The sequence below is a fragment of the Arctopsyche grandis genome, chromosome 4, assembly GCF_051622035.1.
Source record: "Arctopsyche grandis isolate Sample6627 chromosome 4, ASM5162203v2, whole genome shotgun sequence".
Classification (NCBI taxonomy): domain Eukaryota; kingdom Metazoa; phylum Arthropoda; class Insecta; order Trichoptera; family Hydropsychidae; genus Arctopsyche; species Arctopsyche grandis.
Window position 1 is genome coordinate 20416852 of NC_135358.1, and position 24380 is coordinate 20441231.

Here is a 24380-nt window from a genome sequence, read left to right on the forward strand (position 1 = left end):
GTAGTGATTGATGATTACATATTTAGAATGGTGCTCATTGACTAGATCATATGTTAAGGTATACAGTTTGGAGGTTGATTTGGTTTGAAGTTTGGTCGGAGTGAAATTGTTTGTTATGTTTTTATCAGGTTTATTATCATTTTTTTTTCCTAGTATTTCGATGTATTCTTATATTTATGTTGAAATAATGATGGCTAGTTTTAAGGTATGTTTGTCGGAAAGCGATTGAATGGTGCAATTGTAGGAATCGTCGAAGTTGTTGAAACAACTGGAAATAGTATGTATTGCTCGAAGGCATTAATTGTTTTATCTTGATGTTGATTTATATTATAGAAATTCTGTGGATTTATGACACTGCATTGCAGTTTTCTTTTACTTAAGCTATAAGAGTGGTTCGATTTAATTGTTAAATACTTGAAATTCACGAATGAACTATGGTGAGGAAACATTCAAATGTTGGATATGTATTCCGAGGACTTAAATATTTGGAATTCTAGATGGTAATCTCTATATTCTCATATGTATGTGTGCAAAACTTAATTGTATTGTATAATCTTTCAGATTTTATTGAGCATTTCTTAGTTTTAACGGTGTTGTCATAAAAAGTGGATTTTAAATTCATTAAAAACATATTTAAAATATGTATTCGGTTGATGTGGCGTTTCGTCCAAGGAAACTACATTATTATGTCTGTTGGGAGAATGGTGAGAACGGTGAGCAATATTGGTTGTTAAAGATTTTTAACAAGAGATAGTAGAAGAATGTTTATCATACATATATTTGTTAGTTACTACATAACCTGCGTTTGTGGTTTTTGATTGAAAAGCAGTAAAAACGTAATAAAAAAGAAAATTTATTGTAGCTTTTCAACGCTTTTGTTTTTAATGCTTTGTATACACTTTCTTTTACATAGAATTAGATATACTTACATGGTGTGATGTATGATTTGTTACACTTATTATATTTTATGTTAATTTATATTTGTAATATACCGAAAGTTGTATTATATCTAACAATATGATATGCCGTGAACAATATCTAACGGACGAGAGTATTTCCGATATTTTATCGTTCGCTATATGAGATAGGATTATCGCACCTTTTAAAATAGTTGATCGAATGTAATTGTTTCATTTTTAAGTCATTATGCTCTCCCCTCATCCCCGTTTTAAAATCTATATGTGTAATTGTGCATTTGAATTGGAAAATTTTACTTAGTAAAATGTTGCCATATGTATAAACGTGAATGTTCCTAAACCCTTACAAACCGTTGTAATTATTTACAAGCAGCTGTAATTCTTCAATACACGATATTCGTCATATATTTAAAGCATTTTTTTCAACGTTATTTATGTGAAAAATTTTATGTTTAGCTTTTTAAAAAAATATGTAAACTACGATATTTGTCATGTAATTAGTTTGTCATGACATTGTATAGTATTCTTTATTTTTTACTGTAAATTTGGCGTGTGCCACGTAAACATATCTTATCACATGTACCAGTGCACATACATACAATGTATTGTATTTTATAAATATTTTTTTTACTTATGTATCTTCTGTGTTTTAAATTGTCTTTGGTCTGACCTTTATACTTATACATATTTTAAATTTGGTATTATTAAAATGTGTTTGATTCAACGGAATTTATATTGTTTATATTTTGATAATGTGTTAATTTTATATTAAACATGTTCATAAGTTTTGCACGAATTTTTTCATGCGAGTGGCGAAGAGTGTTTAGCAGAAGATCTCATCCTTGTCATGATGAAAATGTAATATTCAACGCGTAGTGATTTAATTTTAAGTATATATATATATATATATATATATATATATATATATATATATATATATATATATATATATATATATATATATATATATATATATATATATATATATATTGATTATGATAATGATGATTAAAACATTAAAATAAAAAAAAATGAAAATAATTTTATATAAGAATTGTATAATTGATGCGTTTCAGACCCGGCCACATTGACTTTAGTACCGTTCGGTTGCTTTTGAACGATCTTACTGATGTGTAAATAATTTATAATTTATAATGACGTTTCCATGCAATTTGTAATGCGTTTTAGTCGACGTTGTGACGGAAGGGTTTGCATCGTCGCCGAACGGTTCAAAAGCCAAACTCCCGGCCCTTCATGATTTTCTTTGTATAAATAAAGTGTTTTACGATGAAGTTTCGTTTTGAATTTGCATTCTTGACGATCCCTGATGCAACTAGGGCTTGGCGGTGTGAAAAGGTTGAGCGGACCTGATGTAAGTCAACAGTTTGAGTAGAAAGTCAGATGGCGATTTCGATAAATTAGTCGACGACTCCCACGGTCGTTTCGAAGCGACTTTGTTCCGGCCAGTCCGGAACTGGGTCACTCGTTCAGGACAGAGTGGTTCAACTGTCTTTTCAAACTTAATTTTGAACAAACAACTCGCGACAATGCTGTCATTTTTTTTACTCATGATTGACTACTTTGTCACATGTTTAAAACCGTCTGAATTATATCTAGTTATAGCATACCTGTTGCAAAGTTTAGGTACAGTACATTGAATAGTTGAAGATATCTGAAAAGTACTAATTGAGTAACTCTAGTTTAATTTGTATGCATGAGATTTGAACCGGTATTGGTAGGTACTTCTAAGGCGGTTTGTCAACTGTCAAAGAATCAATACGTTATATAATTCCTAGTAGTGAAAGAAACTCAATTACATTTCTTATTTTGAAGATGTAAGACTATATAGTCTAGTGCCATAATGTTATATTGTAATTAAACAAAAGCATAATTACAATTTCTCTGTTTTATGTGTTAAAAGTTGAGCATCGTAACTGGGTTTGTAAACTGGAATGAATTTTCCGAAATTGACCCATATTGCTTGTTTGCGTCTAATGCCTACATTAGTGTATAATAACAGTTGCATTTAGAGTTTATGGGAATATTATGGCTAATGATGATTGCCCAAAAGCAGTGTGTAATAATACCTACCGTGCTCTCGAAGGAAATTGAAACGAACGAGCGGATGCTAATGAATTTGGAAAGTCGAGGAATTCAGATCTCGGCGGAAGTGTTAACGTCATATTTTCTCTCGGTTAACGAAATTGAAGGATAGCCGCTGCTGCAGTGTTGCATCGATGCACCTCGACGACGTGAAATTTATTTCGATTCAGATGCGTCGGATGTTTCTATGGTGATCGAATTTTATCTGTAAGAAAATGGGTTAATGTGTGCACGAGATTTATGCATCGCGTGATTGTATCGATTTCGAATGGTTGAATTTGTTGGATTAAAACTCTGATGTCTGATTCATTAAAAACTAATGAAACAATTTGCTAGTGATAACTATGGTACGTTGATGAATTTGTTTACCTATTATACAACATGTTTGGAAAAAAATTAAATCTAGTTGTAACATTCCTCACTGTCTATTTTATACATTTTCAATTAGTCAAGACAATCAGAGTCTAAATCTCAGGTGATTAATTAAAAATTGACATGTACCTAAGCCAATTCATTGAATTATTGGTAATGAAATAGGCATAAATAAAAAGTAAGTACAAGTAAATAAAAAATGAGTATATGAATTTCATACAAAAAAAAATCAATTTTACAAAAAAAAAAAAATAGGAATAAAAAAGTATGAGACGGAGAAAACATCGGTTTTGGCCAGAACACATAAAAATATGTGAAATTCAACGATTTTATTTATAATGTGATTTAAATTCATGATTTTTATAAAGATATTAAATTTTAATTTATTAGTTGATTTACATATGTAGTTCCGTAAAATTAGAGACTCTAGTTGACGCATACCGTAATACTATTAATGAAAAAGCTAAGAAGAGGTTAGTAAAAAATATTAATAAAAATCAGAGTCGGTTGATTTTTTATTACGACTCCCACTCCGCTTGAAATATTTTTTATTTTTATTTTTACAACATCAATTAATCAAGCACACTCGTCTAACAGTTTGCTCCAAAGCGACGAGTGTGCTTAAAAGATTAAGAAGTACAAAAGGAAAAAATACAAGTTAAATAAACAAATTATATAAACAAATATAAAATTAAATAAAGAAAAGATAACTAAATAAAACATGACATAGAAAAAAAGAATTCTTAATAAAGTCATAGTTAAATACACTAACTCAACCTTTCTAAATGGTCGCGACTTCCATAACTTAGGAAGTGGTGCAGAGAATGAAGAGAGACGTGACAAATGTCAATGGCACCATCCAGTGAATTTAAGAAAAGGAGGAATGCTCTGACTCCACGACTCCAGGACTCCAACTCCGATATATTGGGTAGGTATAGCGGAGATAGTGAAAAGATTGAAATGGCAATGGGTGGGTCACGTGGCTAGAATAATGGATGAAAGATGCACAAAGGAAGTGCTTGAATACTATTCGAGAGAATGTAGAAGGATGAAAGGAAAGCTGCATGGGTGGACGAAATTTTTAAAAAAGTGACGAACGGAAGCGAGTTGAAGAGCTTTCATCCAGCAGTTGACGGTGAGTGACTGTAAATGATGATAATATTGGGTAATTGGGTAAATGATCATAATACACTCGTTTAACTAGTACGAATCGTGACAAAATGTGCTGTAGTGAGATGAAAACACTTTGTATATTTACATTTAGCCTAGAGTCACACATTTTGAGAATCGGCGAGCGTTCGCTTCGATCGATTGCCAGCGAAAGTGAGTCTCAAAACGTTTGCACCTTTTTGTTTTGTTGAACAATTCGAACTATCGAAGGTGAAATTTTCCGAATCAAGTAAACGCTCGGTGTGATTTTAGCACGATCCGCTAACCCTTTTCCGGTCGGAAGATTTCTCTCTACATTTTCTCACATCGCGTGTTGTTTTTGACACTTTTTCCACAAGGATAAACAACATTACAATTTTTTTTTTTTAAAAAAATGCTCACAAATCTTAAAAGGCAGATCTCGTACTGTTCACTGTTGTTTTTCTACTCCACGTAGCGTAGTTAGGATTCTTCTAAGCAAGGATCGTCACCTACTTGGTTAACGTTGTGCTAAGAGTTGGTCACAATGGTGCCCGGCGACTTTTGATTTCTCCACACGGACCGGTGATCCACTGGCGAGAGATCAAACCACAAAAGAAAGTTATACATGGGGGGCAGCCAGTCGGCTAGAAGGCTCCGCGACGACGACAGCCTCCTCCGGCTCGCGCTGGACCTCATAATCCACCACCAAACCGTCACCAATGACAATCTGAACCACCCCGAGAAAGGTTCTGATAAAATGTGAAGCGATCTAAAAGCTCAAACATGCTTGAAACGGTCGAATAATAAACTTCAACAACAATCAAATTCTCAACATCTGAAACTTCTAACATGCTAACATTATTCAGAAATGGAAGCGTGCCACTCCTTCTCGTCCTTTTGTACTTCGTGCGAGCAGACAAAGTTGTCTTCGAGGACTCCGAAGTCCAAAATCAAGAGCCGGAAGCGAGATACTATGAAAAACCAAACCGATGGACACTTCTGACCAAAACTCCTTCGATTCCATTGAACCAAGATTACACCCCAGAAAAAGTGCAGTATTATCAAAGCGATAGTAAACCTTCCAACAATCGTCGCAAGGTCTATTACATAACCGGCGATAGTTACAAGCCTCAAAACAATAATAAGCCATATCCGGTCAAGGTTGACAGGCCGAACTTGCGTCCGAATGTGCCTGAAAAGGATTCGTTCAGTTTGAGTGGTTTATTGTACGAAGCTGTGTCGGAGCTAAGTGGAAATAAGAAGCCTACCAAAGTTCACCAAAAGCCAGGACATTACGATATAGGCTTTTCGAAGATCAATCATACAAGCACGGAAGTCGACAACAGTGCTGATAATTTAAAACCTGTTAAACACTTAGATGCATTACAAGAAGCTGACGATAAGAAGCCATCATCGTGGCCAGACGTGAACCACTTTTACGACGGTGTGCCGAATAAGTCCAAGTTTTTCGAGGATTTAGGATGTGAGTATCATTTATTTAACGGTTAATATATTTAATTTAAGAGAAAATCTGTATGTTAAACTTAAAAATAGAAGAGATGAATGATACCCGGAAGTGATTATAAATAATCCAAAACGTAGAATACGTTTAAAATTTAAGCCGTTTTTTATGAGAGGCCTCTCCTTTTCGGTTGCCCAAGCACACCAATTTCTTTCAATATGGTTATGATAGTGTGTATTTAAAATATGTGAAGATCACGGATTTGAACAGAAAATTGTTAAATAATCTCAAAATTTCGTTTCATTTTTATACATATGTACATACATTATGATTTTTATACTGATAGCGATGCAACTGTTTTCCATAGTATCTATTTATTTCCAGTAAGTACTATATATATAATACATACATATATGTATAGTATTTGAATGTAAATTTTTTAGAAACCTTGCCCTTGAACGTGAATGGTACCCAACCCCGGATATGCTCCGGCGACAAACTGGAGCAATATTATGTGTCGTCGCGTTTGTTGGATTGTTCTCACATAAAATTGCGATATCCAATTGGATCTCGCACCGTATAAAATAAATAAAAACGACAAAATAATTGATACCACAGTGAGAGTGTCGGCGAGGTATTTCGGATATTTTCACACATTGTTTTCCGAGGCGGGCGAGATGTGCTCTCACATTCGAGACGGTCCGGCGCACGCGTCTCCAATAAAAAGTGAAACCTTTTCACTTTTATCCGCGTTTTAAATTGAATTTAATAATAATAAAAATAACAAGATGCCGTAAAGTCGAAAGTTTTACGAAAATAACAAAACCACATTTTCAAAAAAACAACAGTAGCAGTCTAAATAAATAAGTTGGTCAATTCAAGGGCAAGCTCATTAGACCGTGATACTTCAAGGTTGCCTTGAAATTTTCCGATTAGTATCACTAGGGCAATCGATGATAAGAAAGTATCTGTAGGTACTAATTTATAATGTATCTACTTGATACAAATTAAAAAGTTAGATCGAAACGTCCAGAAAATATATCTATCTGTTTATTTTTCGATCCTTCTAGTGTCTATTTCTTCATACAATTACTTCTTATATTTATTGATTTATTTTTATTTAATTTATACCAGGAAGGCCTAACAGATAAACCCGATGCGCCGTCCTGGCTAAAGACAATTATATATTATATACCCTAATAATAAGAAAAATAATGTAAAATTGAGTTATAAGTTCATAAAATGAAACTGAACTGCATACATAAGTAAATTAGTATAATATCTTCATGAACTTTCTTAATATTTTATACACAAGTGTGTATTTGTTCACACATCTGTGTACACAGTTTATTTATATGATTTTCAAACGTTAATAATTTCTTAGTAGACTTGAAATAGAGATTTCATAATGCAATTTTTAATTCAAAAATATAATTCTAAAGTCAGAACAAAGTGTGTGCACAAAAGTGTTGAACTTCAATTCCCCAGAGATAAAGTTATATCAGAATCGTTATTCGAATACAGAGAACGGAACTTCAAATGTTGAATAACAAGTTTGAAATTATTAAAGTTAACTTTCTCATATCCGGCGACTCAATGCGAAAACTCTGTAAATTTTAGCGCCGTATATTTATATAATGTTTAAATCATTCATAAAGATCAACGCTGTTACGGCATTTTCGATCGGGATTTTTGGTTGCGCAACGTCGCGTCAGGATGAATCGCACTTCATACCGATGGAAAAACCGAAATGACTCAAAAATGGATTTGGTAATTTTGATGTTAGTGTTACGCACAGTTTGAGAGTCACATGTGTGGTAATAGCGGTCAGATTTGGTCAAGTCCGTGACCATCGCGAGAACCATTCAAATAACGATTCATCATCCCGACTTTCACTGGACTTTACATGTTTCACTTTTTATCGGGCGCAAATTGTTAACGTCAAACTGTGGGTCGCAAAGTTTCCTCCTTATAATAAACATCGTATTTTATTAACTTTCATCATCATTAACCTTTCACCATCTACTACCGGATGAATGTCATTTAATTCTCTACCATTCCTTCTTACCTGCCATCTTGAGCAACTTTCATTAGTTTCTTCATATTTCAAAATTTGATCTATATATTTCACGCAGTTAAAAGGTTTCTCGATTAATTTACATGTCAACCACCGTACCTTAATCTTTTGAATATTAAATCTTGTATTATATGTTGAGTACTGAAGTAAATCTTTTTCAATTTTATTGAGATTTGAATTAAAATTATTCAAAGATAAGCGGATCGTATAATATAACGTAGAACGTAAGGTATAAACATAATATGTGTGAATATGATAAAAAAATGCAATTAGCGTATTCATCATTACAATGGAACTGGTCTGATATATTGTTCAATCTAAAATTTTAATACCTAATAAATATTTATAATATGATTTGAACTGAATGAAAATTTTGAGAAACGCTGATTGAAATCTTGCTTCGTAATTACACGTTAAAAATTAAATGAATATTTGTAACCGGATGTAATAGGTAGAATTGAACGTGCTCGCATACGATTTTACATAGTATAATATTATGACGTGTTCGAATTACATATGCAACGAAATTATAGCGCGGTCGTTAATTCGATATTAAATTTAATTCATCGTTGGAAGAAATCATTCGTTAAACTTTCACATAAAGATAGTAGGGTTTTTTAGTTTATTTTCGCGAAATGTTTAGATAATTTTCCGAATTAAATGGCAAAGATTTTGCGACACTTTCCAATTTTTGCGCTCGTTGAACCCGTTTGGTAGTTTTTGCGCAATTATTTTGCTAAATGTTATATATTTTTTTGTTGACAAAGTCTTAAACATTGACAGGTTTTTATTGTCGACATGTTTGTCCTTTTTCACACTTTCTTAAATAGTGAATTTATTCCGTGGGTTTTAGAGTAAACTGTTCGTTGAAGTCTCCTGAATATTACCATATGAACTTGAATGAAATTTTCCACGTCATGTGTGTGCTTCTTTCGATTTTAATGGATGGTTTGTGATGTGAAATCACGCGATTTAATCTTAATTGATTATGGCGGATGCTTCTCGCTGTTGTAACTAAACGTTGGGTAATTTTCATCTTTAACGGAAACAATGGTATTTTATTTTTCGTATAATACTATTAATGTCGTTTTAAGAATGAATTTTAATTTTCAGTAATTAAAATGTCATAATGATTGATTCATTTATGACTCATTTACCTAGATAATCATTTACGTACTTCGAATCCAAAACGCAAAATTACGATCCATGAGCACCTATATAATTTATTAGCTTTCATGTGAAATTTCACTTTGATAAAAATGTCACGAGCTTTAACGATGTACAGTAAATCAAAGTGTAATTTTTAATGACTATATCGAATGGTAATATTAAATATCCATAGATTTATGTACAGAACGTCATTAAAAAATACAAATACATATGCATAATGTGATTTCACTTTAAAGAGGTTGGCCAATATGTAAAATAAAAATCAATTGTTATGATTAGTAGCCGGACCCACATCGCGCCGTTTATTGTTCAATTGTTGTAAATGCTTTGTTGAAGGTTTGCCGAACCTTTTTTTTTTTGTACTCTTGCTTTGTAAATGGAGCCAAACCGCCCCGATTCCTGTAAAAAGCACGGTCTGTATCCGTAGTCTAGTTATGATAGATAAAGGTAAACAATGAGCCACGGCAGGAAATATGACGTTAGTTGACAGTTAACTTAGTAGTTATATTTTTCCATAACAGTTTCATTTTCTCTAAAAAAAAATCATTTCATGACATTTCTGATTTTTAAATACACTTGACTGTAAACATAGTCTCAGTTTTATGTCACGATTTACAATTTTTTATTGGTTTGGTTTACTTTAAGAATAGCCGTTTCCACTGGGTCATTTTAAAGGTATCGAATTCAAATTTTACTTTCAAACTTCTGCACGAAAAAGCATTTCATGAAAAAAAAAATCGACATGAGTTCTTTTATTGATGTTACTGAGCTTAAATGGAGCTTAACTAATTATTTTCATTCTATATAAGTTTAAAGAATATTAAAAAATGATTTATAATACTTTCCAACACAAGTTAATGTGAAATATAATTATACATGTATGTATATATGTTCATACATATGTACATACACATGTACATACAAATGTACATACATATGTACATATGTACATATGTAAATATATGTAGTACATGTATGTATTTGTTAAGTGAAGTGCGCAAGCGAATTGCAGCCGGCGACTTTCTTTTGCGCTAAGTATAAAAACTGATGATTTTTTACCACTATTATTCATTACAACTTCATTACACGTGCATTGTGATCCGTTGCAATTACAAGTGCATATTGATACATTTCAATTAACAATTCAACGCTCATCGGTTGACCGACTAGTTCGAATTTCATTTTTGTTCTATTTTTGTAATTGCATTTTGTAAATGGATACAAAAATATTATAGTTTCAAATGAAAGCACTCTTTTGCCTTCAAAGTATTATAAAATATATAATTATGTGGTGTATTATTTAAAAATGGCCAAATTGTGAGTAAATCAGATATGAAATAATATCGTACGTATGTAATATACGTATGTATGTGAAACAATGTTAACTGATTGATGGAGAAATAAGACTCAACCAAAATGATTATGAAAATGTAACGAATATAATGTGTCAATAGTGGAATGATTTTTGACACTGACTTGTTTTAATACCCATTTTATAATATAAATTTAAGGTACTTTAAGCTTGATCATAGCACACAAATAAATATATTACATAAAATAATAATTTTGATTGTGATAATAATGATTGTGTCTTTTTATAAGCCTTTTATTAGTTCGCTTTCGCAAAAGATTGAGCTAAAATTCTTAGTCTTCAAATCATTTCAAAACCTTGCCATTTTTTTATATTGTATGTACATAAATATGTATAACCAGCAGCAAAGACTAGTGCTTAGCATATAATGCTTTCGAACAAAGTGGTCACGCGTTCAAATTCCACCAGTTGCTGCTGGCCAGACCTTGAATTTGTGACTCCAGATCAATCGTTTCCTATCAGAGTTTGCCAATTTATCTGTGAAACGATTTGTTTGAAACGATTCCAACAAATTGGCAACCTTGCCCATTTTCTCGCAAATTTCAAGTTTTTATTGTATAAAAATTGTATAAAATGCTGAAAATTTGACCATAGACGTATCTGTGGATGTTTATTGACGTGTATTTGCTTTGTACAATACTTACAATACTTTGCACAATTTTTGACCGTAGATGTCGTTTTAAATGTTAAAAATATATATGGGGGGCATACCTGTAAAATAAATAAATAAATGTAACTAATATAAACATGTTTGGCCACAATGGCGTATTGGATCACTTTGTAATGCCACTTCGGTATAATAAATAAATAATAATATATTAACCAGCAGCATAAATCAGTGGTAGGGATTGTAATTTACCGTCAAATTTCATAAACCGGTAAAAGGTAAATTGTTTTTGTAAATTGGTATTTATCGGTAAATGAATTTTTTTTTATTTATTAGATAACTGTGTGTGGTTACTTTTCCTAAAAATATTAACCTAGATTGAATCGTAAATAATTAAAAATAAATCTCGAGTGAATAATGTCATATAAATGTATTAAAGTAAATTCGTAATATTAAATAAATTTTATTTTTAACCATCACATTTAAATCATATTTATTTTTCAAAATTTTGGACCATTTGAAAATTTTGATCACAATTGAAACAACCGTCTGTCTAATCGCATTTGTTATGATTGGGCTAGTCTTTGTTGTCAGTGAATTTATCAATTTGAAATTGCCACATTTAATACTGAAAATAAACAAATTCCAGACTACATACATATATCACAATACGCCATTTGCATCGACTTTTATTGTTATATTATGTAATAATATGCCTGTATATGTATGTACTTAATTCGCGATAAAATAATGTACGGTAAATAGCGGTAAATTTTAAAATTTATCGGTATTTACCGGTATACCGGATTTACCGGTGTACCGGTATTGTAATCCCTAACCAGTGATTAACGTATAATGTTTTAAAATTTGTGGTCACGCGTTCTATCCTGGCTCTGTTACTGTTGGCCAGACCTTGGATGTGTGACTCCCAAGGTCGGTCGTTTATTTTCAGAGTTTTTATTTTTTTATTTATTTATTTAATATACTTAGGGGAGGCGGCAAAGCCGATAGGCCCAAGGGGTTTGAATAAACATATGTTACAAATTATACATACATATATGCAATAAAAAAATGAGAAAAATTAAAATACATTAAAAAAACAATATTATTTTAATATTAAAATAAAATAAAATAAGAGAAGAAAAAAAATATAAAATATATAAACAAAAAAAGATAAAAATACAGAAATATGATTATGGGAAAGAAGAATCACAAAAATCCTTTGGTTTTAAAAAAAGTATCTTCTTAAAAAGTTTATTCTTAAAAATATTAATATTAATAGAGGTTACTAAATCGTTGGGAAGACTATTCCAAACTGAAACCACTCTGTCAAAAGAATGTATCTCTGATCAATTTATTAGATTTATCTTTTTGGAGTCTAAGCGAGTGACCTCTCAATTTATTTGAGAGGGTTTGAGTGAGTTTGTCAATTTATTTGATTTCATTGAAAACGGTTCCAACAAATTGGCAATTCTGTCCGGTTAATCGATGTTCGTAATTGGCCCTGAATATAACTTACAATGCTTATGGACAATATTTGACCATAGATGTCGTAAAATAAAATGGGTGTATACTTGTATGAATAAATAAATATATGACAAAGTTTTTTTATCAAAAATATATGTATGTACTTCTCAATGGTTTGGTACATATGTTATATTCATTATCATTCTCTCTGCAACCTTGGAAGGTCGTGGTAATAAAAACTTTCAATTTTTTCTGTATTGTGATATGATCTGTCAGTTGATATTCACTATGACTCCATCTGACTGATTCAGTATTTTTCAGATATTTATTCAACTGACTTTTATATAATACTTTTGTATAGACATACATACATATACTTATATGTATGTATACCTACTCGTAAATGAAAAATTAATCATACTAATGGGTATATAAAATATTTACGTTCAGACAAAGAGCTTTTTCCCGAAAGCAAAACTTTTGACGCATCGTGGGCGTAAAAAGCATCCGACAGCCAAATCTCTTGATCCGTCACTGTTAATCCTCAATTTCTCAATTTTCCACCGGTAGGGATAGCCCCTCTCATACTTTTTCTTCTGTGATGAACACAGTAGTCAGTTCGCAACGAGGTACGAACAAGAGCACACGCGATCCAACCACCATTGAGCTATCGCAGCCCACTTTCTAACTACACTTTCTTACCCGATGTTGTTGTTCACTTTTAACCGGTAACTTTTAACTGAAACCGTGACGGGAGCGAGCCTTATCAAAATTTTCAGAAAATTCCTCTCGTCATGAATTAATTTCGTCAAATTGTAATCCCCAATTGACACGACGTCCCTCATTGTGTTTGTGCAATTATGGTTGACGTTACGGTACCTATCTATGTATGTGCGTTAATGTAGTGAAAGCCTCCTTTATGTCTATGTGAAAAGCGAGAAAGTGTTTATTATTCTGACGAATAGTGTAAAAGGATTGGAAACTATCAACTTGTTTATTCGTTAGGGTCATACCGAAGTTTTTTTTTCATACCGAAGATTTTTTTGTAGTAAACAGTCATTATACAGTACAGTTTGAATCATTGTTACTATAAGTATCTATATTATTTTCAAAATCAGAATAATAACTATAATATTCTTTTTTTACATACCTCCTTTACGTTTTTTGTTTACTTTTATTATATACTGTATAGATTCGTAACTAATATGAATTAAATGGATTAAAGTAATAAACGATTTTGAGTCGATGTTTTAGTTTTTGTTCTTAACGGTATTTAAATTGATCTCATATTATTCTAGTCGTTTTATTTTCTATTTTATAATGTATATATTGAATTAATCGAACTTCAAACATTGTAATCACTGGCAAGATACAACAGTGGTTTCTAATTTAATCAATGTATGTATGTATATATTTAGTACACATTCGTGTTCGCACTTGAGCAAGGGGGATCAATATTATCTTATTTTAATCAATATGTACTGTTATTAGTTATGTTTTTATGTGGGTCAAATATATTTACTTAAAATGAAACGACGTTTGATAACCTCAAATGTACGGATATGCAATTTAAAGTTTGATTCGTCTTCACTTTCACTTGTCGTCAGTTATTATATTTGTTTTCCGTTGCGCATTGCTGAAGACTCACATTGACCCTTGTCTAACATGTTGTAACGTTGTGAAACCACTGGTGCGGTTAATCACCATACAATCTCACAATATATGCAGTTATCTGCATGTGAACATTATTTTCAGACTATTTCAATAGATTCCATTGTGCGCGACTATTTGGAAAAAGTGGCAACCCTGAATCGGGGAGGGCCGTGCAATTTCCCATTTGAAGGTTTTATTGTTTAACGGACATGTACGAAAGTGAGCGAAAGTCTTGTAGTTAGTCTTGTTCTTGCAATGCGAACTCGACCTGGATGTAAAAGATAAATCGTGTGATTCCCAAATGCAGGGAAAACGGTTGAAGTTTTACGACTTTCCCGTAATTTCTGTTGGACAATTATAACATATATGTTATTTGCGAATTTTGCTTATGATTTTTTATACTCTGTCTTGCAAATAGAGAATTTAGACTGGAGAAAATATCAGTTTTAAATTTAAAATACCTAATTTGCGTAGTTTTTTTATGAATTAGCTTACAAGTAAAGTTCCATACTGATTTTATTATTTTTCGTTCGCTTTTGGTTTCGTATCAATACCAAAATAAATTCACTTTTATGTATATAACTTTATTAATATGTGATTAAAATCACCTCGACGAATTATCTCAAGCATAATATGTATCATTGTTTAATGTAATCAAATCTGTAACACGCACGACGTAACTGGGAGAAAGTGAAATCGGTCGAATTTTCCAGTGAAGATAACAATGCCGAAAACGCGAATCAGATTCGCCATATTTCACCGGTCAAGCACATGTGAGCGAAACTACCGTGGGGATGGGTCTTTCGAAATAAAAAAAAATCATCGTTAGGCACGTACGATCAGCGAAATTGTGACACTTTTCACTTTCTTCTCTCAATTAGGGACGAATCAAATCGAAAGTAAATTTCGACCTCTATAAATTCAAAGCGCGCTTCTGAAGTTTGACAGCAATGATGTCATTGTTGTCGAAAAATGAATCAGTTGAGCTAACAGCTTTAACGCTTACAGTTGTCACGAGAGAGGAAAGTCGAAAAGTACTCAGTGAATGTGTTATCGTAACAATATCGTGCTTAGAATGAAGTGATAGATCCTTTACATTATTGTAAAATGACATTGTCGGATGCCTGCAGGCTAAGGACTTTAACAAATTTCAGTAAAAAACATAATTATGTTAGAACTGTGGCAAGGAACAGTGTTAGTGTTGTGGTTGTTTTCCTACTGCTGAATTTAGCTGTGAAATGTTCGGCGCAGGATAACGATGTTATCACATTCAACTTTAATGGTGATCCCGAAGGTGTTCTCGAAAGACAGAGGTCTCCTTCACAGCAGCAGAAGGAGTTGTTGATTTTGGAGACGCTAGCTAGGAGGAAACCAGGACAACGCCCTCAAGATGTGGATGATTCAATTGTCGATCTGCTTGGTAGAAGTAAGGAATAATCCAGTTAAATATGTTTAAAAATTGTTGTACGAAATGTTAAGAAATTGAATCGACCGTTTTATATTGAGGTTTGAAGATGGATATCTGACGAAGAGTTGTGCTATAAAACTGGGTCGAAATTTTTTTTAGTAAATTATACAATGTGTTCTAAAATTCGCTGTGCGATAAAATGTGTGTTGTGTAATATTTTTTTCTATGGCAAACTTCTTTATAATAACGGAATAATCTTCTGAATTGTATTATGTAACTTTTATTTGTAGTATTCAAAGAAAATTGTAGCATTTTTCTTTATAAAAATGTTTCGGTGTTGATGTGATGTTTATGAACTCGAAATATGTTTGTTGATTCTGTTAATTGAATCATCTCATCAATATACATACATACATACTAATGTAACTTTGAATTAGAGTAGCATATAAGTTTAATGTTCAGATTGACCAAAGAACAAAGTTCAATGATTATCAAATACGGGAAAATGTCATGAAAAGCTTAAATATTCTAATGTATATAATATATAACGAATAAACGAATCTGTTTTTCTTTTAAGTTTTATTATGTGACAATTAGTATTTCAATTGAAAACAGATTTTGATTAATTATGCCAGATTTTGTATGTATGTACATACAATGCTTTTGTGGGCTAACATATAATATATTTGATAGTACTAAATACCTACATACATACATGTGTATATATGTACATAGACATATGTTTGTAACTAAATGAAAGTGCTTTATTGATTATGAGTAAAAGGATGCTGTTTAATATAATAGAAATATAGATAGAAGTATGTAAAAAAATAGATACATGGCGATCAATATGTATATATGTATATACATATGTATATATGTAGAAATTTACAACGCTATTAAAATAATGGTATGGATTTACATTACATTAGACGCATAAGTATGTCATTTCAACGGTTGTCAAGCAACATATGTACATAAGTTGTTATCAAGTTTTGCAGTAATGAAATGTTTCACCTTCATTCGGGTTGGCCAACGCGACCAAGAAGGCGCATCCTCTTTTCTGCATTTCAAAATCGTCCACATTACAATTTCAAATCAGTCTCTTTTCGATTACCCGAGCTTCTTGCCATTGTCTTTCGCATCCGGGTTGGCCGAAATGTGCATTTGCGCAACTGCATGCTTTCGCTAACATGCACTACTACAATTTTTGGCAATCACTGTCTCGACACAAACGCACTTGATTTTTTTATATAATATAAAGCACACTCGGATTCAAGAAGTCAAGTCCAATTGCTCCTATTAGAAAGGATGTCTGTACAGAGGTTGTCCTGCAATCTAATTGAAGGGGAAGACAAGAACAAAGTTTAACATGATCACAAAATGATACTAATTATTGCATGAAACCATTTAAATGATTAAGTAGGATGAAATCGGAGAATTGTGATAGAAAGTGCCTGATGAGACAATAAATCTAAGAAGTTAATGGCTATGCTTCAGCACAATAAGTATTCCTTTACAGTCACAGATCACTTAATAGTGAATATAGTTTTTGTTCTAGTTTATTAATGGGTAAAATAATTGCATCATTAAAATTTTGCTGGCAGCCAGCAGTTTTGCTTCATCGCTATATGTATGTCGTTACTACTTTGGGAATCAGTACCAATATACATATCTATCATACATATATGTTCATATACTCGCATATGAACATATATGTATAGATGGTCACAGATTTTATTTTGATTAAATACGAAAAAAAGGTTTACATATGCAAATATTTGACGGCAGACAAATCGGTAAGCGGTTTCTAAGAGTTTCGTTTTGATTTCTCTCTCGTAGGGTCTCCATTTGTGCGGAAAAATCTACCAACAAATCTCTGCATCTATGACTTGTTTAAAAACCATAAAAATATCATCCGTATTGATCGATATGTGGTGCCCAATATATCGATGTAACAGCTATAGGAATAAAATGTATGACTTATACTACGATACTAATTGGCCTAAATGGTGTCTTGATTCATAATGGATTTCATTTGATTTAATTGGTTGCATATTTTGTTCCAGTGATACCTCAGAGCTGTCGATACAGAGGCGTACGCTACGAATGCGGTTTAAGTATATCCTGCGTTTTGGGAGGTGGTCGCCCTCTAGATCTTTGTTCTGGTGGAATGATTTGGGCATGCTGCGTCGACAGGGATGTAGCCGACGACAGACCACCCCCAGCTCCTCCTATACACAACGTCAGTAAGTATCTGATTGCACACGAGTGAATTTTGCAAAGACCAGGAAGCGCCGGCTTGTTCCGGTCTGAAAAACTCCTGACGCAATTCGGAAAACGAATCGCTGAAGGCGCTCGCTCACACGCAAATTAGTTCAAAATCATCTTCGGATAAGAGCTTAAGTCGCCAAATCCCATCAATCGCCATTTGGTATGTGTCACATACATGCAAGTCACTCTTTACACCAAAATATCGATTTAATTGAGGATTAGCGTTGATTGATTCGATAAGCTTTTGACGACTTGATCTATGTCTAAATATAAAATAGACGATCTAGTCAATTATGTGGTGTTCTAAAAATGTAAAGTTTCCATTTTGTTTCTCAACGAACTTCACGCGATTAGTTAGTTTGAATAAAACATGGAGTCAAAATTTGAATAGCGTCGTTTTTGCTGTTTGTTTTCAAATTGAAACGTTCTTAATTGGTGCATAAATTTAACACATTCCATTACGTAAATAGAGGCAATCGTGTATCTGAAATTTAAATTGGATGCGAATTGGCCAACGCGAACGAATCAAGGTGTTTCTACTTGCACACGGCGTTTCGATCGATGATAGGGAAATTTCGATTGCAAATCCGAGAGTGGTTATTCTGCATACACCAACTATAAATTTTATGAATCTGATATTTGTATTTATGAATCAGTCAATACCCGCATTCATTGAAGTTTCCAGCCTTTACATTTTAGATTTTTATTATAAAATTTTCCGAAAGAAGCTGATGTCGAGAAAAATATAATTTAATTGAATTGTTTTGTCGTCAGTACACGCTAATATAATGTTGATTGCATTAATAGTTATACAACGAAAAGCGAAACTAGAGAAATTGACAATGAACTATTTACCTTGGTACAGTAGCGTGATGATAATATAAAACGGCCACAAGAATACATTCACTAAGGCCATTGTTTTCGTAATTTTCGAAAACATAATAATATATTATTGAATTTGTTTAACGAACGTTGCATTGCGATGTTTCGTTTCATCACCGCGATCACCTATCTAAGTTTATGAACGTTTTCCTTTTTTTTTAAATGAAAAATCATAGTAGACCGTGAAATTCCATAAGCGGAATTTGAAGGATGTCAAAAATTCCGTTTCGATAATAGAAATACTTATCAATTTTTGGTACGGTTCTTTAAAATTAAACGAAAAAATAATATTGAACTAAGCGAAAGTCATATATGCTTTTATTCACTAGTTATTATTTTTTTATTGTTTTTACAAAGAAAATTGTTGAAGGAAAATTTACAAGGCGCACGTTTTTTTTAAACGAGTTCACTTGACAATGGGCGAAACTTCTCGCGGTGTGTAAAATTTGACCAGTGACGGCGAACGCGTTTATGCCACAAATAATATAACAATAAATAATTTAATCAATGTTTAGTTTAAATAAAATTTAATAAATCCGAAGAAACGAGCTTCAAAATCGCTTCAGTAAATGACTGTAAATAAAAATTGAGTTTTGTGGCGAAATTTTATTATCATTTGGCGCGTTATTTCCTCCGCTAAGATTCAAGATAAAATTTCGTACGTAAAAGTAATATCCTTCTGAATTAAATTACTCGATTTGTAACTAAAAGTTGCAGTTGCGTGTTTGAATCATTATATATTTTCATTTTGTGACAGTATTGCATATTTTCGTTTACGATATGTACATATGTAACGCGCAACAAACGTAATATAATCATGTTTAAATTCATTGTGTTAATATTAATAGTTTTAATTAATGGCACGCCACTGTGAGCTCGTTCGCAATGACGTCACGCGAAGAAAGTCATGAACGTGCAAGAAACTCGCTAATATATAATTTCATGTAAGCAGAATACATTGTAAAAAAATGAACAGTGATAATTTTTAATTCAAATATTCATAAATGTATTCCTTTGTATCGGAATTGGTTTGCCTTTTTGCTTACTACACCATGTTTAGCTTTATAAAGCTTGGATTGCTTTAATATTATGCATATATTTATGTTTAATCTACGTCATAAAAATAAGTCAAACTATAATATAAATACTATTGTTTTATGTATAAATTACAACATACCCGTTTATCAGAACTGTCAAGTCTACAATTACATACATTATTCCTTCTATCCCAATGGAAAATCACTTGAAATTATCCTCTCCTTAACACTTAATTACAGTCTAATAATATAAAATATATTTCGCGTAGAATATTCAGAAAATACCTTATTTTTTCATCAATCCATAGTTCAAAATATAATACCTAATTCGTATTTAATGATAAATCAGAGTTTTGTTTTCAAAATTTTAATATTTTAATAATTAAACAATCATTTGTTTCTGAAGCTCATTATTATTATATTTTTGATCATATGCCATGAAAACTGACATTGACAGTGTTTTTAAATTTCATTTATTAATAAACCTGCTTCCAACGGATTCATTCTAACTTTTCCATGCGCACAAGCGTAACAAGATCACGATTTAATGTTCCCCAAGTTTTATTTTTTTATTTATTTATTTATATTATATTTTAAATCCTCTAAAACAAAACGCACAACATCGAACAACATGTCTCTGTGTACCTAATCGAATTTGAAACGCTGCATTTGTTCAACAGGTGATCTCATCCAAATTGTTGGCCATTTCCCCACAGACATAAATTACGAGTCGTACGACCAAAAACCTAGTCTGGTGCACAAACCCTTAACAATATACGACGAACCCACAATAATATACCAACAACCAGACTACAATCGTCCTCACCAGGATTTTAATCGTCCTCAGCAGGACTTTAATCGTCCTCACCAGGACATCAACCGTCCTCAGCAGGACTTCAATCGACCCCAATCGGAATACGATCGGCCAAAACCCGAGTACAACCGACCCAAACCCGACTACAACAGGCCCAAACCCGACTACAACAGGCCCAAGCCCGACTACAACAGGCCAAAGCCTGATTACAACCGACCGAAACCCGACTACGGTTGGGCGACAAAGCCCGAAAACGCCTATAACGATCAATACTATCCCGTGAAACCATCCTATCATAATAACCACGAAACGACCACAAATCACATACCGCAACCAGATGACTATTACACACCTGACAATTTTCAAATGCACGGTGGTACGGGCCAGGGCGCTGATGGAGTCGGAAACTCGGAGGGCGTCGATGATGGTAGACCGGCATGGAACGGGAAACCCAGCTTCAGGGGTAAAATTTGACTTGAACATCATCAGCACCAAACTGTCGTAGAAAAGACACGCTTGCCTCTTCAGCGCCACAGTAGCCTTCTAACACTTTTACACGATAACATTGGAAATTTCATATGTCTACTAATTTATCAATTTAAGCTTATTGTAGATATTTTGTAGTTTTTCAATATTTTAATAGAAATTTAGAAAATTATCTCTACTTACTCTATTGTAACTATGCATTTTGTTTATTTATTAGTGACACCTATCGACAATTTTTCCAACTAATTCAGTCTAAGCAAGGAAATGTACCATATCAAAATAAATGAATCAATTTAAAACAATTCAATTTCAAAAATATAATTTAAAATATAAATGGATATCGTTTTGCAAAAAATTATATTTATAAATACATGATAATAACCAATATATAATGTTTCTTAAAGTTTAGCTTTATGAAAATACGAATTGATTAATTTTATATATAATTAAATTAAAAAGACAATTCTAATTTAAATGATTTATATGAAATTTCCGGACACAAAATATACACCGAAACCTACCCATACAAAATACACTGACTTTTTTCACTTCTCATACAACCCCTTCATTATTTCCGAAATACGATTTCGTCTTTCAAATATGTGAATATCAAAATGCTATGTAAAAAGCACTGACTATTGACTTGAATAAATGTGTACAGTGACTACTAATGTGTATTTTATGTTATGATATATTTTTTTCTTTTTTATTAAATGTGTATTGTATTATTTAGGTTGTGGTGAATTGTATACACGCTCCAACAGAATAGTTGGTGGTCATTCTACAGCTTTTGGATCTCATCCTTGGCAAGCAGCTCTAATCAAATCTGGTTTCCTCAGCAAGAAGCTCTCTTGTGGTGGAGCTCTCGTTTCAGATAGATGGGTCGTTACTGCAGCTCATTGTGTTGCAACGTAAGTACATACATATATATATAAAATAATAAAAAAATAATGTTAATTTTTTTTAATTTTTGACCATTTTTATGCATGTTTCAGAACTCCAAACAGCAATTTGAAAGTGCGACTAGGGGAGTGGGATGTTAGAGAACACGGAGAAAGACTACCTCATGAAGAGTTTAGCGTTGAAAGAAAAGAAGTCCACCCTTCTTACAGTCCAACCGATTTTAGAAATGATGTTGCATTAGTAAAACTAGGATCTTCTGTCGTATTCAAGCAACATATTTTGCCGGTATTATTTATTTAATAGTTTTTTCATTATATTTTTATAACTTTCATAGTAATACAATATGTTCTTTCAATTGTATTTCAGGTTTGTCTTCCAGCTAAACAAATGAAATTGGCTGGAAGGATGGCCACTGTAGCCGGTTGGGGTAGAACTAGACATGGCCAAAGTACTGTGCCTTCTGTACTTCAGGTATTTGCGATAATAATCTTCATTAGAATTTAAGATTATTTTGACCATTCGTCAATTATCACGTTAGATCCAAACGATAGGTAAAATGTAACATAAATTTTTCCTAAAAGGTTTGAAGAATTGTATAAAATTATAAAAATTATCCCAAGCCAGTATGAATTGCAATTAATAGACAAAAGCGTATTTGCTACTAGACAATAGACAAAAGTAAGCTTATTTATTCTTATCTACTTTTCGTCACTTAAGATAATCTCATTTAAGATTTTGAAAGCAATGAAGTAGTATTTTTTTCTTGACTAGTTTTAAGATACGCACATATTGTAATTTTGCCTATTTATGGATGATTTCTCGCAGAAGTGTCTAAGAATGTTTTGCAAATAATTTATGAGTATAAGAAATAGGTAAATTTTGTAAAGTAAATTATTTGTTTTTATAGCTATTTTTAATTTTAGGAAGTTGACGTAGAAGTTATACCAAATGAAAGATGTCAAAGATGGTTCAGAGCTGCTGGTAGACGAGAGACTATTCACGACGTATTTTTATGTGCTGGATATAAAGAGGTATTCCTATAAAGTTCATATGAAAGATTTCACTAAAATACATAGAATAAGTGATTTGTACAAATTTTTACATTTCTTATTGGAATTGGTTTCGGGTAATTAATTAAATATTGGATTAATTTCAGGGTGGTAGAGATTCTTGTCAAGGAGACTCTGGAGGACCACTGACGATGAAACTGGAGGGCAGAAGCACTCTCATTGGCCTAGTGTCTTGGGGCATAGGTTGCGGTAGGGAGCATCTCCCAGGGGTGTACACGAACATTCAGAAATTTGTGCCTTGGATTGAGAAAGTCATGAACTGAGATAAAAATTCACATGTGTCATCGTCTCATTCACTCGTTACCGTCGCTGGCCATCAAGCCACCAAATAAAACTACACTAGGATGTGTGTGTTTGTGTGTGCGTGCGTGTGTGCTAAAACAATTCTGTGATCATAGTAATTTCACATCTGTAATTAATTTTAAAATTATATAAGTATGTATTTTTTGTTATGTTTAATTTATATGAATTGTATTGATTGAATATTATTAAATTATATGATTGTTCTGACGTCAATATATTATTTATTCACCGATATTTAAATGTGTGAATTATTAGAGTGTTCCTCGCGTCGTATGCTCACTCACCTGTACCTACTTTGGAAAATAGAGTTTTTTAGCAATTCATTCTAGCGGTACGAGTGCAACAAGGATGTATATACTTTCACTATGAATCATTCGCATTGCTTGGAAAGAGATGCAGGGTGTTAGAGATCGATAGCGGTACTAAGGTGAAAAAAGAAAGGACTAATCGCACTTAAGAAAATAAATATAAATAAAAGTTGAAATAAGGGCAATCTGTAAAAAAAAAGAAAAGGTCTCAGATATCTGATCTATAGGAGGAAAATAATGAGGCACGAATAGGGATAAACGTGCGAGAATTGCAATTGGGAAAAAAAATAATCGATGCACTTTGGTTTAACCGTTCATGTGCCGAGCACAAAATGAAATATTTCTAGGTATATTTATTGACTATTATAATAGTATTAATTTATTATGATAATTAATAATATTATATCCACCTTTTTAGAACCACATTACATATATCTAATATATAATTTCACAATATACAGTACATATATCTAATATATAATTTCGAAAGAGACTTTGTATGTACGTTTGTATGTACATATGTATGTACATATGTACATATGTATGTTTGTTTGGTTCGTAAAA

General features: G+C 32.3%; 1 protein-coding gene across 1 annotated transcript; it reads left to right on the forward strand.

The window, feature by feature from the left end:
* Window positions 1-17912: 17912 nt before the first annotated feature.
* On the forward strand, window positions 17913-23468 carry LOC143910540 (serine proteinase stubble-like). Its single transcript, XM_077429050.1, has 6 exons — window positions 17913-17988; window positions 21966-22143; window positions 22228-22420; window positions 22502-22606; window positions 23059-23166; window positions 23292-23468. The coding sequence occupies exons 1-6, from the start codon at window positions 17913-17915 to the stop codon at window positions 23466-23468; spliced, it is 837 nt and encodes a 278-aa protein (XP_077285176.1).
* The last annotated feature ends 912 nt before the right edge of the window (window positions 23469-24380 follow it).

What these genes read in the sequence shown, in the direction of transcription:
- LOC143910540 (XM_077429050.1), top strand. Translation starts at nt 17,913, where the DNA reads ATGATTTGGGCATGCTGCGTCGACAGGGATGTAGCCGACGACAGACCA. An exon ending in TCAAGCAACATATTTTGCCG is followed by an intron (nt 22,421 to 22,501) that starts GTATTATTTATT and finishes ATTGTATTTCAG; the next exon opens with GTTTGTCTTCCAGCTAAACA. An exon ending in CTGTGCCTTCTGTACTTCAG is followed by an intron (nt 22,607 to 23,058) that starts GTATTTGCGATA and finishes TTTTAATTTTAG; the next exon opens with GAAGTTGACGTAGAAGTTAT.